Source organism: Anser cygnoides, chromosome 2 (assembly GCF_040182565.1).
Source record: "Anser cygnoides isolate HZ-2024a breed goose chromosome 2, Taihu_goose_T2T_genome, whole genome shotgun sequence".
NCBI classification, from domain to species: Eukaryota; Metazoa; Chordata; class Aves; order Anseriformes; family Anatidae; genus Anser; species Anser cygnoides.
Genome location: NC_089874.1, coordinates 88,839,710 through 88,858,030, shown reverse-complemented (window position 1 = coordinate 88,858,030; position 18,321 = coordinate 88,839,710). Strand labels below are relative to the sequence as shown.

Sequence of the window (18,321 nt, the reverse complement as noted above, 5' to 3'; positions counted from 1 at the left end):
GAACAACACAGAGAGACGTACGCACAGCAGTGCACGCGTACGTAGGCGCTTATACCCACGGTCACGCACTGGGTGGTACAGGTGGGGTTAGGATATGCAATATATAGGCAGTGCATGGGTATATATATATATATATACACGCAGTCTTTACGTGCTTTACACGCGTGGGGGTGAGCAACACACCCGCACAGCAACAAACGGGTGCGCAGGGACACGCGTGGGTACACTTAGGCTCCCACGCAGCCCCTGCACCGCGCGCGTACCGGGGGCTGCGGCACCGGCAGGCGGGGGGTGCCCGGGGGGGGGGGGGGGGGGGGGGCACGGAACAAAGGGGCGGGGGGCGCGGAGCCCCCGCCCTCCCCGGCCCGGGGGGAGGCGCCGGGAGGGGGCGCGGCGGGGACCGGCCCCCGGGGGAAGGGGGGCGCCGGGGGTGGGGGCGAGCCGGGAGGTGCCGGGGGAGCCATCGGCGGCACCGGGAGAGCGCGCCCTGCGCCGGGGGGCTCTCCGTGGCATTTCTCTATTTCATACATATCTTTAATTTTTTTTTTTATTATTTTTTTTTTCTCCCGTTTTGCCGTGGTGATGCCCCCGGCGTAGCGACGGGAGGGCGGTGTTGGAGCGGCGGCCGTACGCCTCCCCCCCCCCCCACCCCCCCCCCAGCGGCAGCGCCGGCGCCTCGCTGCCCGCCGCCCCTGCAGCACCGGGGGCTCGCCGTGCTCCCCCCCCCCCTTCCTCCTCCTCCTCCTCCTCCCCGCGGCCACCGGCAGCCCGGCGGGGGCTCCTCGAGGATAAAGAGCCTCCTCCCTCGGCGAGAAAAAAAAAAAAGAGAAAAATTAAAATATTAAGAGGGAGGAGGGAGAAGGGAGCCGCGCACAACATGGCCACTCTGCTGCGGAAAATCGGTCTGATTCGGCTGCACAGCCGCGACACGGAGGACCCCAAGCACCACCACCACCACCACCACCACCACCGCGGCAGCAGCGGGCAGCAGGGCTCCTCGCTGCGGGGCCGGGGCGGCCAGAAGAACAGCAGCAACAAGCCCCAGCCGCAGGGCCCCCCCCCCGCCGGCGGCAGCAGCAGCAGCAGCAGCGAGAGCAGCCCCGGGGGCCGCAAGGACAAGAAGGCGGGCGGCAGGGAGAAGCCCCGCGAGGCGGCCAGGGAGCCCCCGGCCGGCAAGGAGGCGGCCCAGCAGCAGCAGCAGCAGCACGGGGGCGGCCGGCACGGCTCCGGCTCGGGCTCGGGCTCCGGCTCCGGCTCCTCCGGCTCCGGGGCCGGCTCCGGGCCGGTGGCGCCGCCGTCGGGGCCCGGCCCGCTGGCACCCGCGGGCCGGCAGCAGCACTGCACGCAGGTGCGGAGCCGCCGGCTGATGAAGGAGCTGCAGGACATCGCCCGGCTGAGCGACCGCTTCATCTCGGTGGAGCTGGTGGACGAGAGCCTCTTCGACTGGAACGTGAAGCTGCACCAGGTGGACAAGGACTCGGTGCTGTGGCAGGACATGAAGGAGACCAACACGGAGTACATCCTGCTCAACCTCACCTTCCCCGACAACTTCCCCTTCTCGCCGCCCTTCATGAGGGTGCTGAGCCCGCGCCTGGAGAACGGCTACGTCCTCGACGGCGGAGCCATCTGCATGGAGCTGCTCACCCCCCGCGGCTGGTCCAGCGCCTACACGGTGGAGGCCGTCATGAGGCAGTTCGCGGCCAGCCTGGTCAAGGGGCAGGTAGGGGGGGTCGCGGCTCCCACCGCGCGCGTGGGGCGCGGGCGTCTGCGCAGCCCTAAGGATGGCGACCCCAAAGGGTGGTGGGTCCAACCTCGGCCGGGACCAGGCGAGGGGTTCCCCTCGAGGCACTGGTGTTGCTGGTGGGCAGGAAGGGGAGCATCTTTCGCTCCCGGGGCCCTTCTCAGCACAGCAGAGGTGCAGGGCGGCGTGGAGGGGCGAGGAGCAGAGGCAGGCGTCGTGCCCTCCTGCCTGCCTCCTGCTCCTCAGATTAGCCTGGTGGCATGTGGCACTGAGACAAGGCACAGGGTCCCGAAGCAATAGGGGCTCAGGGCTGGAGTCCTCCACCTCCTGCCCTTCTCCAGCTGGTTGGCCATACTTGCTGGCCTCCGTACTTGATGGCCTTCATGCTTCGTGGCCTCCATCCTTGCTGGCCTCCTCGGTGAAGTCCGGCCGCTGGCACAGGGCGCGATGCCGGAGCTGCTGCCCCCAGGTCTTTGTCCACTGCTGTCCTCTGCAGGGGCCCCCGGAGGTCACACCTGGTGCGGCTGTGCCGGAGTTGTGCCAGCCTAAAATGCCCCTGCCCAGAAGGACCACCTAATTCAGGGTGCCTCTGCAGCGACAGCAGCTGGACGGATCCAGCCAGCTCTCCTCTCCCCTCTGGAGGAGGTTCCTGGTTCCCCCGGCAGAGGATCTCGCCTCCTTCCCAGCTGAATCAACATGTTTTATTTGTATTTTCTTTCTCTCCTGCAGAATATCCTTAGAAGTATTTCATAAAGACGTTTTTAATAAGTAGGTAAATATTGCTGGCGAAACTCATAACCCGTCTTTCTTCGTGGTCATTGTAGTGGGCAGTGTACACATGGCTGTGGCGGGGTGGTTTTTTTGCTGCTCGCTTCATGAATGCCCTTGAGCCCAGTGGGCATGAACAGCTCCTCATCTGTCACTGAATGATGCTGAGTAACTTCTTAAATTCCTATCTCGGCGAGGACGGGGGAAGGAGTAAATAATAACATGTTATTCATTTGTTTGGAAAGGTTACTCCTGTTTGCTTCTGTGGAACTGCTTGCATGAACAGGAGTAAAGACTCAGTTTACCTTAACACAGAAAATTTGTTTATGTAATGGCCTCATCTGTAAGTGTTTTCATTCTCCCTTGTTTCATTTGGGCCTACCGCTTTTTTTTTTTTTTTTTTTAAATCAGGTAGTATTTTTCTCTGCGTTTCATTTGAAGAGGAATAGGTCAAGTTCCCTAGGTCACCTTGGGATATAAAAAACACCTACCAGAAAACAAAAAAAGAGCCTTAATTTACATTAAGCCAGAGGTATTCTGAAGTTCTGTAGCTACTCTTAGCATGTCATGCAATGTGGTAACCCATCTTATTATAGTGATTATATTTGTCATTATTTTAAACAAGGATTTAGAAGGACAATACTAAATTCTGTCTGTTTCTTTTAACAATTTGGCACATTTCTGCAGTATTCAATGTTGTTAAAGGGTTAGGTTAAGGTTTACTGAGATCATAAAACGACTCAGTAAAGAAAACCACTAAATTATTAGATAAGTAACTAATATTTAGCTTTTTAACCTGTATTTTTTGCCTAATCCCCTTAAGAGTTTTTTCCACAAAGTAATAGTAGTTTCTGATAACACAGGATGTTTATGGGTGCACCATTAGTAGGCACATTTAATATACAAGAGTTTCAATAACATTCTTCCAGAAGTTTAAGATGTTAATTATAAAAAAGAAAATGCATGTGGGATAAAATAAAAGTCTAAAACAAATTGCTGCTAGTAACTTACTAGCTAAGTAGCTATAATGTGCTCTTCAAAGTCTGCGTGTGTGCATTCTAAACTGAAACATTAATAGGTAATATTAACAATAAGTTTAATTTCTTGTTACAGATGTGTAATCTGTGATGGGCTGCCACTCTGTAATCGTAGCCAGGCTCTGTGTAATGGGAGCCACATTTCTGTAATCACACTCTGGTTATGTAATCTCGATTCAATTGCATAATACGGCTCAAAATAACAGCAGGCACTCCCGGATCCCCATTTCATTTTGTATTTTAAAGGTAATATGCTCTGGACTGTAATATTTTTTTAAAAATGAAAGTACAGCTGCAAAAATGTCAGAAGTAGGGGTACTGCATTTCCCTGAGCTGCAGAGCTGGTTTTGGATAACTTCTGTCATGCTGTGGGTAGCCTCGCTGGCTGCAGTGGCTGTTCCTGAACAAATGGCAGTGGCTTAAATTGGGGTAGTTGTTTAATTTCTGAATTAAAAATTAATGTTAACTGATGGAGGGTGCAGCCCAGCTCACGCTACAGTTCAGGGAAACAGTCCTCAGAGGCGGCTCTGCAGCGTGGGTCCTACCGGGAGCATGGGGGAATGGGGACCTTCAAGAGAAATGTCACCCAGTCATAGGGCGGTGATTTAGCATGAAATCATCGTAAATACTTGAGCCTGTGACACATCCGAGAGTGCGTGTCTGTAATACAAACGCAGATGTGAGTAGGCAGGACTGAACTTTCCAGCAGCTTACATTTATCCTTTTGACAGTTTGAATGATAAAACTAAGGTGGTTGATTTCATTCACTGTTTCTTATCAGTGCTGTTTTCCATTGCTAACTACTGAGTTGCTGATCTGTGCTGGGTTTTAGTTCCTTGGAGAAAACTGCAGCACTTCTTGGTATATTATTTTGTTGACCTATGTAGCCTTTTTTCTTTTTTTTTTTTGACAAAGTGATTGAAAAGCTAACGAGGCTTACGCTGAAAGTACACTTTTGGGGCAATCAAGACTCTTGGCATATTCAGGTTTTTCAGTAGATTTCACAGACCTTTTAGCAGAGCTACAGAAAAATGGAGCGAATTCATTTTGATCTTTCTGAAGTGAAACATCTGATTCAGGATCGTAGGGAGACTTAAGTGCGCAACAAAGAAGTTGATAGGTGGCACTTCCCTACTACTTCTCTGCATCGTGCTTGAAGCGTTAGGTCCCGATTCCCGTACCTGAGCAGGAATTTTGACTCAGGCATGTCTCCCAGGGGCTGGATTTTAAAGTAGGATAGGTGTTTCTCCAGGTTCCCCAAGCAGGAGCCATATACCTTAGGTGGCCTTGCTTGGGAAGTGTCCTACATCATGGGATACAGAGGTACTCCCATTGGCCCAGTAAATATTTTCTGTTCCTATCCATGCCCATGTTTCCTATCAGAAACTTTGTGTTGCATTTTTAGATGCCTTTTTTCTGAAAAAAAAAATAGTTTAGATGAAAGAGAGACAATTTCTGTTTGAATGAAACAATTCAGCAACCCCAAACTATGCTTTTTTTTTCTTTTTTCTTCTTTTCTTTCAGTTTTCAAGGGAGAAAAAAATGTTAATTAACAAACAAGTTGGGGTTTGTTTGGTTGGTTGCTTCAGCTATTCAGCTGAAAAAGTCAATTATTCACACAGCCCTAGTCGGTATCTTGAGGGGAATTCTCAGTACATCAAAGGCCTAAGATTGTTTATCTGTCTGGAATCCAGAATCTTATTTTACAAACTCAGTGTTGCCCTTATCTCAACTTCAGCCTTGGTTTTGAGGGGATGACGTGCCGCTCGCTGGCTTCCACCGTCATGGCCAGAAGCTCGGCCTGTTTCCACCCACGGCGAAGTGGCCATCGGCCGCTGCCGAGCTGGGATTTCACCCAACGAAATGCTCACCTGAGGCAATACTGAGGAAATAATTTGAATGTCAGCTGCCTGCTGTCCTGGGGGCAGCTGTTCAGCACCACCCGTGTCTACTTGCTCACATGGGCTATGGGATCTGCCTGCTCTGCGCAATGCCCCTGCAGCGGCGTGCTTTAAAGCTGCTTTTTACCAGTTTGGTATTTAAGAGGGGGGCTTAAAAAAGCATCGGTTTCCTGATAACAGTACCATTGCCATGATCACACTGACAACATCAATGGCTGGGTGAAGGCAGCGGGAGCAACGCCAGTCATATGAGAGCGGTGAAGAAGTGGGAGGTGGGTTGTGATGCACGTGGCTGAGGCCTGCATCAGGCTCTGAGGGAACAGCCCCGGGTTTGGAGACAGATGATATGGTCCCAAATGAAACACAGACTTTGCTCGGAAGTGGAAGAGGATTTTCAGTCCTTTAATACACTAAACCAAACACTCACACTTTATATTTGGAAGAAAAAGATACTGCAGCGTGGGTGATTTTAGCAGGCAGTTGGAAAAATGAGATGAATCCACGTTGTTTCTCTCTAGAGAGGGACAATTGGACATTGGTTTAGTAGAAGCTTAAAAGAGCACACATCTAAGTATGCTGTCGAAATAGTATATCATGAATTGCTCACTTTTTTTTGAGAACAAGTAACACAGATCTATATGATGCCTTGAGGACTTCGAGCCTAGGCTAGCAACTGATCAGTAGCAGCCTTGTCCTCCTTTTTATGAGTTCCTCGCTCTCTCTGTGGAGGCTGAGGACAGAAATACCAGACAGCGGTAGCTGTCAGGTGACTGACGACTCTGCAGATTATCTCATGGAAAAAGTTCTTTGTGTTGAGGAAAATATGTCCTCATCCTTCCTGTGAATAGAAAAAGCATACAGGTTTTGTCAGGACGTACTGAAGTAGGAATAGGGAACCCCTAGTCATGAGTACTCTTGCTGGTGTGGGATTCTATATATATAATGATTTAAATCAAAGTCAAAACATACTTTGTGATTAAGATTTAATTCCTATAGGAAAATTTTGTGAAATCAAATAAAAGTTATTTATTTGTGCATAGTGCTTTCATCACTTGCATTGTAATGTTAGAAGTACCTCAGTGTAAGCCTCTCAGTTTGCTTCAAGAGAGATGTGCTTTGTACGAACATTAGGCTGATCTGCATTTCCATTTTAAAAATGCTAGTATCGCAGCTGACTTCTAGCAGATTGAAACAGGAGAAATGGGCTTATTTTATGAAAAAGAAATGCAGAACATAGCTGTTAAGCATAGATTAAATTAGTCCCTCTTCATCCTTTCAAACAAAAGTATGAGTGAGCAGATAGCAGATGGGACCTTGCATGGTGTCCGGGAGGTCAGCAGGCTTCAGGTCTTTCAAATATGTATAGCAGAAATTAACTGCAAATCCATGAGCTTTCCTACTCCAGATACTCAGTTTGAGGACTGTAGCCATGAATAAATCAGCTAATCTCAAATGCTGCAGAAAGATGTAGAGAACTCAATGGCCTCTAAATTGTTTAGGGCCATAAGGCCCCCATATTAGGGCCTTAAAAAATAAATCTGGCTTGCTTTTAGCTTTCGATTTATTGCCTAAGCAAACGATGCCAGTTATTATCAAGGGAAGAAATGTTGCTTTAGGTCCATGACTAAAAACACATTGACTCATATACAAAGATTACAGAGGAGACAAAAAACATTTTGTGGGGTTTGTTCCCCATGAAAAGGTATAAATGTTGGGCTTAAGAGGTAACAAAGAATATTGTTTAGTACAGAGAAAAATCAAATATATTGGCCTTCTAAGATTTCACTTTTATTGCAATTGAGAAATCTAGATTTTCAAGCTGAAGTCTAAGCGGGAACATACATATTTGCCATGTTGAGGTGCTGGGAATGATGAATGGGCTGGAAAAAACATTGTTCATGTGTACTCTGATATATTGCAATTCTGACTATAGACTCTATTATTATGCAAATATATTCTACTGAGAGGAATGAAGACACAGGGATTCCGACTCGTTGAAGTAGGAGGTTGCTTTAATTCTTTTAAAAAGCAGAAGGAATATAATCTCCATTTTACCCCTTGAAAGTGTAGAAAGGCAAAATTTTAGAGCTTTCAAAATACATTCAGCTATCATCCTTAATGTTAACATAGTCAACAAATAAGTAAAATCACTGAATTGAAACAAACCTCTTATCTTAAAACGTCCTTTTATGGCAAGTGGGACTAATTCTTCCTTGCAATACTTGGCTGATCTCCTAAATCAGAACTTAAAAGAATTGCCGCTTTGGATCCTAACAAAATTGAATTTGCTCAAAAGAGTAAAATTCTTCCTTAAGCTGTAGAAGGCCTCATTTATTCAGTGAAAGTGTTCAAATAGAGTGAACTGTAGCATTTGTGCATTTTGTCAAATCTTTGTGTAAGAATCATGTTTTTTCAAATGCAGAAAGCCTAGTCCCTGAGGGGTGACATGGTGTTCTCATGGAGGATTAACCAAAGCAACCTACTTTCTGTTGTGAGGAAGATTTACTCTTCATTATACAGGCTAGGCTTGAAAATATGCAGATTTCCTAGCATCTACAGAGTGCCCAGCGATTTCCATGCATGACCGGAGACTTCCAGATCAAAGATCTGTAACTCTACAACAGTTCCGGTCCTCATACAGAGGGAGTCTTATTGTCAGGCGAGATCCAAGGCATGTCCCCTGGGTGGGCATCTGTTGCCACAAAGTGGGACGTTGGTTAAGTGACTTAATAGTAGCAGCATTTCTTTTTTCCCCGTCTCAGCTGCTTTGGGCTGATGAGAGACTGAGTATCTCTTTCGTTGACATATTCAGTCCTTCACATTCAGTTTCCAGTTTACAAATTACCTTCTGCAATTGTCAAGAAAGGTAAAACTGACATTAGGCACCGGGGGGGAAGTGAGGATGGAAGGATTGCCAGGTGCAATTACTCTGCAGTTAAACAGGGAGAACTTCAGAGGCTGTGGTGATTATGCTGTCTGAACGGCTCAAAATACATGTTAAATTTAACGTGCGCGGGCTCCAGTCGTCTGACTTGTAAATTGAATGCCAGGTTTCTGTTGAGTACCGTCGTACTATTGAGAAGTGTGAGGCCCGGGGCTACCCTGACACCTGGTTCAGCCATATGCTACAGACTCATTTCTAGAGGGTGCTGAACGCTCCTCGTGGCAGTCTTTAACTCTGGCCGAAAATGGTGGTAACTGAATAGGTTCGGGGAGTTACAGGACAAGCTGCATGGGACGGTGCATGAAAGCATGAGTTAGGGAGAAAGGTGCGTGTTTTGGTGAACATAAATTTGCATTGTATATTGGTGTTCACAAAACAGGTAAGCGGGCACCATACTTAAGATACGCAAGCGGTTCCTGTTCTGAAATAGGGTCAAGGTGCCAATCTAGTTTGCCCCATTCCAGTTAAAAGCCAAGCTGAGGAGCAGTGCATCAGGCATGCTTGTATTCAGCTGTGTCTGACGGATGCGTGTCACATGCCTTCCTCCTGCACATGCAGAGTCAGCCCTTGGAAAATGTTTTTTTTTATCTACTATATGATTTTGTGTGTGTTGTTAAAATTGAGGATCCTCATTGATTTCACTCTCTTCTGCACGGGCTCTTCGGAAGCCCCAGGGCTTCTGCAGTGACTCCTTGGTAGAGTTACAAATCAGTAACAATCCCAAATCTGTATGCAAAGACGAGTGAAAATAAACCTGAGGAAGGAAGAGTAAGCCTGCATTATGAAATGGCCTGGAGCTCAGATGTTTCTCATAGTTAGGTTTTATGAGCTGTAGAACGACTAGATGTTTCTACTGTTTCTAGGTTTGTGTTATAAATGGTAACAAGACGACAGTTGCAGTAAGAAATGTAGAGCTTATTTCTTGAATGTGTGCCCATTAAAAAAAATGAAAACATCACAAGAAGAAATTGATGTTAATTAATTTTGTCAAATTTTCTGTACATTTCTATAAATGTCAAAGTTTCTATTATTTTGACAATATTAAGTATTTCTATAAAATATACTCAGGATTGAAGTGTTTTATAGTTATGTGGGGGAAAAAGAAAGCTAATAATTTCAATTTCTAATTAGAGCACTTAAGCAGAGGAGTGGTAATCCAAACCTAGCATCCAGGTTTTGCCGCTGACTTTGGGTGCAGCCATGGGCAAGTCATATATCTTCTCTGTAGTCTTCTTTCCCGCTTGTGAAGTACAGATAATCTTTTTTTCAAAGGTGATATGAGGATACATGCTCAAAGCACTTAGAAATGGGAGCTCAATGACTAAGATGTCCATGTGCATCAGTACGAAACATATCACAGTCAAGAGATGGACACGTTTGCATAAATAGCAGAAGAAAAAGCACACCAGCTTGTGGCACTAAGCCTGCCGAACTTGGTTGTATATCAGTTAAATGTTCCCAGAGGTAGTCAGATTTTTGCTTTTTTTTTTAAAATTTTATTTAATTTTAATTTTATTTAATTTTAATTTCATTTTTTGTTGTGGTGAAACTTTGGGAAATGTGGAGATAGACATTGCTGTCTGGGTTGTGGTTCCCTTGTCTGTAGCACCTGTCATAAAGGATGCTTTGCTTTGCTTTGCCTTGCTATGTTTCGAGTTGCTTTGCTTTGCAGCCGTGGCAGCGTTCAACTTGGGTAACTTCAGTTTCATGAGGTGGAGGACCCGTGAGCTAATGCAAAGAGGGGCTGTCACGGATCCAGCTCTGTCGCTTGGACCAGACACTCAGTCAGTAACTGTGCTGGTACCTGATAGCACAGGGAGATACTCTGAGAGCTCAGCAGAAAACTAACATAGAAATGACCCTTCTCCATCTAGTCTAGCAGGTACCATGTGATGGTAGGGCTTCCTCTTAATGCAAGCCCACCATTAGCCTGATTTTACTCACGTTGTGATTTCGGGGCTGGAGGCATGTTCCACAAACGTGGCTGGCTGTCAAGGTTTTCTTGTTCTTTTGCTAAAGCAGTTTGTCCCGTCCTTAAGATGCACAAACAAAGTTTTTTAACCCTCAGCTGTACTGAAGCCGTGCTGCTGACTGTGTTGGCTTCAGGGAAAGACAAGGAGGAGGGCACAGTGCTCCGTAGCAGGCCAACAGGGATTAGGGCTGTAGGTGTTCTCACATTGATTAAAAGCTACTTGCACCAGACAAGTGAGTGTTAATAATTACTCAGCTGGAACACAGTTTTTTTTTCCTTGTCAAAGAACAGTCACATTCCCAAAAGGAGCAGTTTATAGGATGCTTTAAAGCTGGAATTTGCTGAGTTTCCACTTCTTTGTATGGATTATTCATAAAAAGGAGATTAAAAAAGACAAGGAGATACTGCTTCAGAAATTACACATTTGAGGGAAAACGTCACGTTTTTAATTCACTTAACGCTGCTACATTAACAATATTTATCTGCGTCATTTTCAGTACTGCTTTTTTTTAGTTATAGGTAATTCTTACCTACCGTGCAGTATAAATGGTATGCAGTTTCTGAGACACAATTAACTGTGCCTCATCAGTATATGAAGAAAAAAAAAATTAAACCCCATATATACATATATATAAACCCATATAAGTGTGTATATTACACTCTTAACAGCGATGTTATGGCACATCGTAGTCATGGCACTGAGAATGTGACAGTAGCTCACTATACCATTTTTTTTGCTTTCAAATGCTTCTTTAAAGCCAGTGGAAGTGTTTTCCTCCGAGAACTTGATTAAATATTCTAGAATAGGACTGATTGAGACCTGAGCATTGTATTCTTCTGTTACTTATCTGAAAAGATTTGACTGTGTTTGCACAATACGTGGCTTTGCACAGTTGAGGCCCAAGGCCATTAGTCACGGGCACATCAGTGGAACACGTTACCTGCCAGAGCCTCACGCTGTGCTCCAGCTCTCCGAAAAATCTGTGGTTTCGCACTGTCTGTGGACAACAACGAGACAACAGACCTGGGACCTATCGTTCCTGTCCTTGGAGGGATCACCACAGATGCGCTGTGAGGCACAGCGACTTCCTACAGCCTTTTGAGTACTTGTCTAAACCTTTGCTCATTTTCTGTCTCTTAACATTTACCTAGAACTAGGTCATTACAGCCAGCTTCCTTCTAGGCTTGGAAAGCTGTGGCATGGCACAGCCCTTCAAGTGATAAAGGGAGAAAATGAAATTTTGCCCATGCACCCTTGTGCTGACTTGAGCACACAGACCACGTTTAGCCCCATGCGCAGAAGGCAGGTATGGTTTCACCTTCGAAGACCAGTCATGAGTTATTTGCGTATCCAGGATTAATGAGGGGAATGCAGGGCTGAGGTGTTTGTGATAAGACTGGTGCTAACAATATGAAGGCCTGTCTGCTTCTATTAGGCGTGTACTGTTTGTGATGAATAAACTTCTTGTTAACCAGGCCAGAAAAAAAAAAAAAAGCCTGGATATGCCTGAAAGGTTTGCTGTGGCACCTCAGGGATGTGTAGCGCAGGGGTTAGGCCGTTTTCAGAATAACCTCAGTTATGTAAGGGCTGAGGGCTGCATACGATGAATCTCTGAAAATCGGGGGCCCAGTAACACAGGGACCTGCATCAGGGCAGGATGGAGTGAAACCTCCATCCTTGAAGGATTCAGGAGCTGGCTGCGCAGTGCCACAGCTGCACTGACCTGTTTTGGCAGTCCAGCTCCAAGTAACTGGTTGGACCTGGAGACCTCCAGAGGTCCCTTCCAGCCACCAGTTCTGTCATAGTATGATCCCGTGAAGGGCGGGTCACCAGCCTGTAGTCCTGTCCTTTCAGGTAGCGCCGAAAGTGATACGAGGTGGAAGAACACTTGGCTCTGTGCACTATGCCTGGGCTGTTGGGTTTTGGTGTAGGAGCTACCATAACTGGTTTGATGAGAGAGATAAATCCCTTCATTGCTGCCAAGGGAATCCCTTGAACCCCTCCTGAGTCTGGAAGTAACAGAAGAAATGCAAGGACTGTTTTTCATGGCACAAAGACCACATGTGGGCAGATACATGCTTGAGTCAGATTCCAAGGCTAAAGAGCTTCAGGCTTCACTTTCGGCATCTCTGCACAGGACTTGAATCTGTCTGCAGACCACTTTGTGGCATGATATTGTCAGATAAGGAAAGATGCAGCACATTCCTGATAACGGAGCTGAGGTATTCAATGTTGAGTTTAATATTGCTGGGGATGTACGCGCATCAGTGTCACGCCGTGTTCTCGAGGAGAGGACGTGCTGAGGAGCTGACGGTTGTGGAAAATGCGGAGGCTACCACGGCATCACTGAGAAGTAGAAAAGCTCCAAGATTTGCCCAGGGTGGTCTGTAAATCTGATTGCCGAGCCATATGTGAGGCCTACCTCAGGTCTTTTGCTGAATATGGAGGGAGGGAGCACGGCCAGGGCCCTATAAGGCAGCCTAGAGCACCTGGCAGTTACCAGCTTATAGACTGGATCCTTACCAGCTGTTTAGTCACAAAATTCGTGAGTTTGGGCAAAGTGCAGACGGGTGACATTCAAAACTAGGCACCGTAGGAGCAGAAGTTATAAGAAGGCTCAGTGCAGCACGTCCTCCCGCATTTCAGCATGGCTGTGTAAACCAGTTGGATGCTGTGTCATTACTTCCACCTTTCATATGTTTCTAGCTTGTTAAAATTATATCTTGGTAAGCACATAAAGTTACAGCAGATGGCAAAATCTGAAATGTTCTCTTCAATTCTTTATTTTAATTAGGTTTTCAGTTATCCCTTTATGAAAAGCTCCCTATGAATGTCTGAAAGCATTGCAAGCATTTAAATAAGCTCCTGGTGCGACTACTCAGAGCTAAAGTCAAAATTAATATCTTTATGAAAGGATTTCTTGGGTTTTCTCTGTTGTTTCAAATCTTTTGTGGAATGTGCTCGTCTTGTTCAGATACTGGTTTGATGTCTTTTCTTGATTTGGTGCTGGGCACATCAAAACATTGTCGTGCAGATGTTCTGTGTGTCTTGCCACAACAGTAGTGACATGAATGGTTTGGAAATTAGTCAAAATGCAGTTGTGTGCAATTGACCTATCTCCAGTACTGTATTTGCATACTGTATTTACCATATTTTTCATATTTACAATATACAACAGCTCGTAGTCTCCTGACCAGAGTTAAAATGACTATACGTTTTAGTAGCAGTCTGAAAACAAACTCTAGTCATGGCTGGTAACAGTGCCCATTAAAGTGGTTGTTTGACACTATTTTATAACTATGCACAAAATGCTATTTTTAGTTAAACTCGGGAAGAGTTTTGTGTGAATGGCAAAAAGCTATAATTCATTAGCACAGTTGATACCCCTGTAGCGTTGACTTGAAATCATCCGAATTGTTTTGACTGAAATTTCACCCTTCCTTCTTTTCACCTCAGATTTATTTGATGCACCAGAAACGGAGACTTTCAATCCACGAGGTTAAATTTTATCCAAATTATAAACACCTGGCAGGGTATTGGTTAATAAGAGACAGTGCTAGCAATGCCACTTATAGTTTCTGTATAAATATATAGAAATAAGTAGACTGCATCTAGTAGAATTAGGTGGTCTTTGATGGCACAGTTTACATACAACCTGCATACAGTACCTGTTACATTGCTAATAAGTATGAGAATAAATTCATGGAGCAATGCTCGTTTCATCTGCTGTAACTCCAGTAACATTTTAGGTGGTACGATATTCACTGTGTTATTCTAAGACCAAAGAATTCTCACTTTCCTTGTTTCAAAGCAGCAAGCAGTTGACACTGCATATGAGTGGTAGCTGTTCTGAATGCAAGGATCTTGTATCTAGGTACAGATAAGTACTAATATTTTGATAAAACTGAGGAAGACGTAGATCATCCTGTGCTAGGTGTTATGCAGACAATTCAGAAAGGTATAAAAGCCAAAAAGTCTTGTATGTAAGACAAGAGATGGCAAATGGACCTAGTCCATAAATTAAGTAGTAGAGCAGGTTTATATTTATATTTACATTCAAAAGTATTTCATTGGTGAGATTTTGAGGATGTAATTTCCTGTGCTGATTTCATCTTCTGTTGCGCTTTGCTTTATCTTTTCCTATAATTCTCTAAGTATGCTTCCAAGAGAAGCATGGACTAGGAAGAAAATAGAAAACATGCTTTGTAATAACAAGAATACTATTGCAGGATATAGAATTTAATTATTCAATGGGGATGCGGTGTGTGTGCAGCACCCAACAGGAACAGCAATTTTCCAGGTACGAGCAGCATTAGAAGTAGCACTCATGAGATTTTGAAAATGTTACCTAGTTTTATTTAATTATTCCTTTTGTCAAACACTTCTTTTCAGGGTTAAATGAGTACCCTTCAGACCATCCTTATTTGTGAAATACTAATTGCCGGGTTAGTGTGGGGATAGTGAAGTTGTCTTACTGTTCAGTCTAGTACAAGAATATTTAAAGATAAATTATGCTGAAAATATGCTCACAGTTTATAAGTGGGGAATAGGAAGAAAAGGGAGAAAAAGCGTCAAAAGGTAAAATATCTATTTTTGAGAAAACCAAGGGCGGCTCGAATAAATGGAGCGTGGAATTAAAGGCCACTCTTAATCTTAAGTTCTCTGAAAGAGAAGTCAAACCACACAGAAAAGGGACTTTTTAAAATAGGAATAAAAAACAGCTTTTTTATGTCCTATGTCTAGTTTTGTTACAATAATAGTGGTGCTGAACACAAAAGCATATCTGTGCAATATTGTGACAGCTTTCTACAGTGAGATGATTTGTCCACACTGCAGGGAAATCTTACTCATTTTACTGTGTAAAAATAGCTTTGTTACTCTGAAGACAGAGTTTGTTGTTTTCCCTTTTTAATTTTTTTTCTCCACATAGCTAATTATTTTCTCAGGATTAATTGTTGCATGTAATTAAGAATGACAATTTTCATTTTGGATTCCAAATTGGCAGCAAAATATAGGAAGCAAAAAATGCAACCTGATATATCCCTTTGAGCAAAAGAGTGCAAAATATCAGAAGGTGCTATCGTGGTTCTTAATAATTGTAACATGGTACTATGGTATCTGCTCATCAAATAACGTTTGTGCAGTCTGTCAAAAAGTTACAAAAATTATTGCACTCGTGATTTTATTAAACGTTTGTTTTGTGACAAACCCAATAGGCAGAAGTACTGTAAAGAGTATTAGTGCTGCAGAATGGAATAAATCTGCAGCTGTATTTCTTCCTTGTGTTTTCTGTTACGTGGTAATTGACATGGACCAATGTGCAAACTAAGGTGGGCTATTAATAACTCACTAAATGTCTACGTTGCCAAGCAAGGATTTGAAATTATATGCTGATGTTTGTTTGGAGGTAATATTTAATGGCAAAGTAATAGAGGTGCAGTATGCGTATATTTTCATGTATTGTCGAGCCAGCTTGTCACGATGGGGTAGTAAACAAGTTAGATTTTTCTTATGTAGGTTGGAAGCAAGCATGTGTAGAGGTGCTTTTAGGATGTGCCAGGGCTATTCATTTCTGACAGTTCAGAGGAGAGGAAGAAAAATGAAGTGTGCTTGGTGGGAAGGATGTATTTTGTAGTGCCGTTCTCCTCTAGCACTAGGGGAGCCCCTTCCTCTCCTGTGGCTGGGAAGGGCCACGGGGCCCCGCATTGCAAAGGGTCCCTGCCTGCTTGGGGCTGCCCCTCTGACCTCACGGGGCTGCATGAGGGTTTGCACGCCGAGCACTGCAAGGCAGACATCCCTGCGTTGGTTTGAGCGGGTGTGAGAAGAGCAGCGAGCCCCAAGGCAGCAGCGGGGTGCTGCTGCATGCAGGGCAGCCTGCCAGCACAGGGGTTCATCGCGAAGAAGCAGCCAGCAGATGTCTGTCTTTTTTTTTTCCCCCCCTTTACTCCATTACCATTTTTAATCATCTCTAATAGTATCTTTGTCCGCCTCAGTTCGGGAACAGTGCTTTCTGGTATCTGCAAGCAGATACACGGTGGCTGGAGGTGTTGAAAACTTAAGCTGCGGTTTCCAGCTGCGTATATTCACATGCTTAATGAAGGTTTTCTTTTTTGTTTGGTGCAGGGCCGTATCTGCAGAAAAGCTGGCAAATCAAAAAAGTCGTTCAGTCGAAAGGAAGCTGAAGCAACATTTAAGAGTTTGGTGAAGACCCATGAAAAGTATGGGTGGGTCACTCCGCCCGTCTCTGATGGCTGATGTTAGCAACCTGCACTTGACAAAAATGCTGAACAAAAGTACTGTGACATCTCCTCAGTGCTGTACGCCGCCCATCCTTTTCTACTTCAGCTTCAGTTACATACCATGAATGTCAAGGAGACATCTAAGTTATTTATGAACAGATGTGTTTACAGAGGGAGAGGAAAAAAAAGATGCTGTTTAGGATTATATTTCAAGACTGGAGAATGGTCGTCATTGAAGTCACTTGAGCGGATGTTGAGATTGCATCATTTGCCCCCATACAGCCCACATTGTCTTCAGCTTCTTTCCATGACAGCAGCACCAAACAGCAGTACTGGAAAGTCTATCCATTACTGCTCAGTTCATTTAAATGTAAATGAAACAGTTAATATTTAATAGGGAAGCAGTGCATTGCAGGTACATGTTTGCTGTGCTGTTTATCTTTGTCTCCTAGCAGGTCAACATAACTTGAAGATTTGTCTTTATGTGGAACTGTGGTCTGCTGTGACTAAATTTAGACCTCATTTGTGCTCTATATATGACCTTTAATTCATAAATGAAACCGGAATTAAAATGATGAAAGGTCCTAGTGTTGACAAATTATTAAGTGGAATCACCCAACTGGTTACAATGTGCTATCTATGCTGATATTGTGATGTGCTGTTCAGAAATAAACCAGTGCAGTTAGCTGAAGGTTAGGTGGTTTTTTTAAACACATCCATGCCAGGGCTTGAAGTGGTTGGTGGTAGCAGAAGCATTATTACCCTGCCAGTACCTTCTGCAGTCGCATGTGGCCCCTCAGTTCTTCAAAACGGCAAAACAAACAAGTGGAAATGGACAAAGCAACCTTAAAAAAATTATCTGCTTAATTTTAAAATGATATGCCAGTAACAGAGTAAAAAATTTTCAAAGCAAATGAAACATGGTTTGTAAGATGATTTGCATGACTGGATTTTTCTTTTTTCTTTTTACTCAATAGACATTGTATGTACTTAGAGCCCAGTATCTGAGAAAACCCACTGATGTATATAAATGTCCTATTATTTAATCATTAAGATTTAAGTTTTCTGGTAAACAAATGGAAAAACTTTCTAAGGGACTCCATAAAAGCTGAAGGTAATGTTTAGAATGGTATAAGGAAAGCATTAAAAAAATGTGGATTCCAAATGGAAAATCGTATTGGACACATGCTGAATAAAATCACCAGTATCGTTTTCGTTGCCTCAAGGATTCCATCATTTTGGCCAACTTTTGTATTCAAAGTAATAGATTTCCTACTGTGAAATCCTATACATATGTCTGTTGTGGCAGTATATTAATTGCAAGCAGGACAGTACCATTTGTAAGAATCTAATTTGGTGGGGGAAAAAGTGTGTGCTTGAAAACACTTCCCATTATATCTCTAAGTCAAGACTACATCAAAGTGGTTGACCAGTTTCTAGATGTGTGGAGACCGTGCAGACAGGTCAGGGGCTTAGAGTTTGATTTACAACAACACACAACAGAGAAGACCAAAGAGTAACGAAGAAGAAAGGAACGAGAGCACAAATGAAGAAGTAGCAGAGCAGATTTTCACGCAGCAGTGGTGCAAACACTGCTCAGTTTATCTGCTTTGCCCATGTAGCTGTTTGTCAGCTAGATGAAGAGAAAAACATTCGGCTTGCAGCGAAATGGCTATTCAGGTCAGAGCCACTCAGTCTTGTGAACATAGCTGGTTTTT

At 44.4% G+C, this 18,321-nt stretch overlaps 1 protein-coding gene across 1 annotated transcript; it reads left to right on the top strand.

Moving 5' to 3' along the window:
* The first annotated feature begins 675 nt into the window (after positions 1-675).
* UBE2QL1 (ubiquitin conjugating enzyme E2 QL1) lies at positions 676-17,815 on the top strand. Its single transcript, XM_048076376.2, has 2 exons — positions 676-1,720; positions 16,488-17,815. Exons 1-2 carry the CDS (start codon positions 878-880, stop codon positions 16,617-16,619), a joined length of 975 nt encoding a protein of 324 aa, XP_047932333.1. The 5' UTR covers positions 676-877; the 3' UTR covers positions 16,620-17,815.
* Positions 17,816-18,321: the final 506 nt, after the last annotated feature.

What these genes read in the sequence shown, in the direction of transcription:
- UBE2QL1 (XM_048076376.2), top strand. Translation starts at nt 878, where the DNA reads ATGGCCACTCTGCTGCGGAAAATCGGTCTGATTCGGCTGCACAGCCGC. An exon ending in CCAGCCTGGTCAAGGGGCAG is followed by an intron (nt 1,721 to 16,487) that starts GTAGGGGGGGTC and finishes TGTTTGGTGCAG; the next exon opens with GGCCGTATCTGCAGAAAAGC.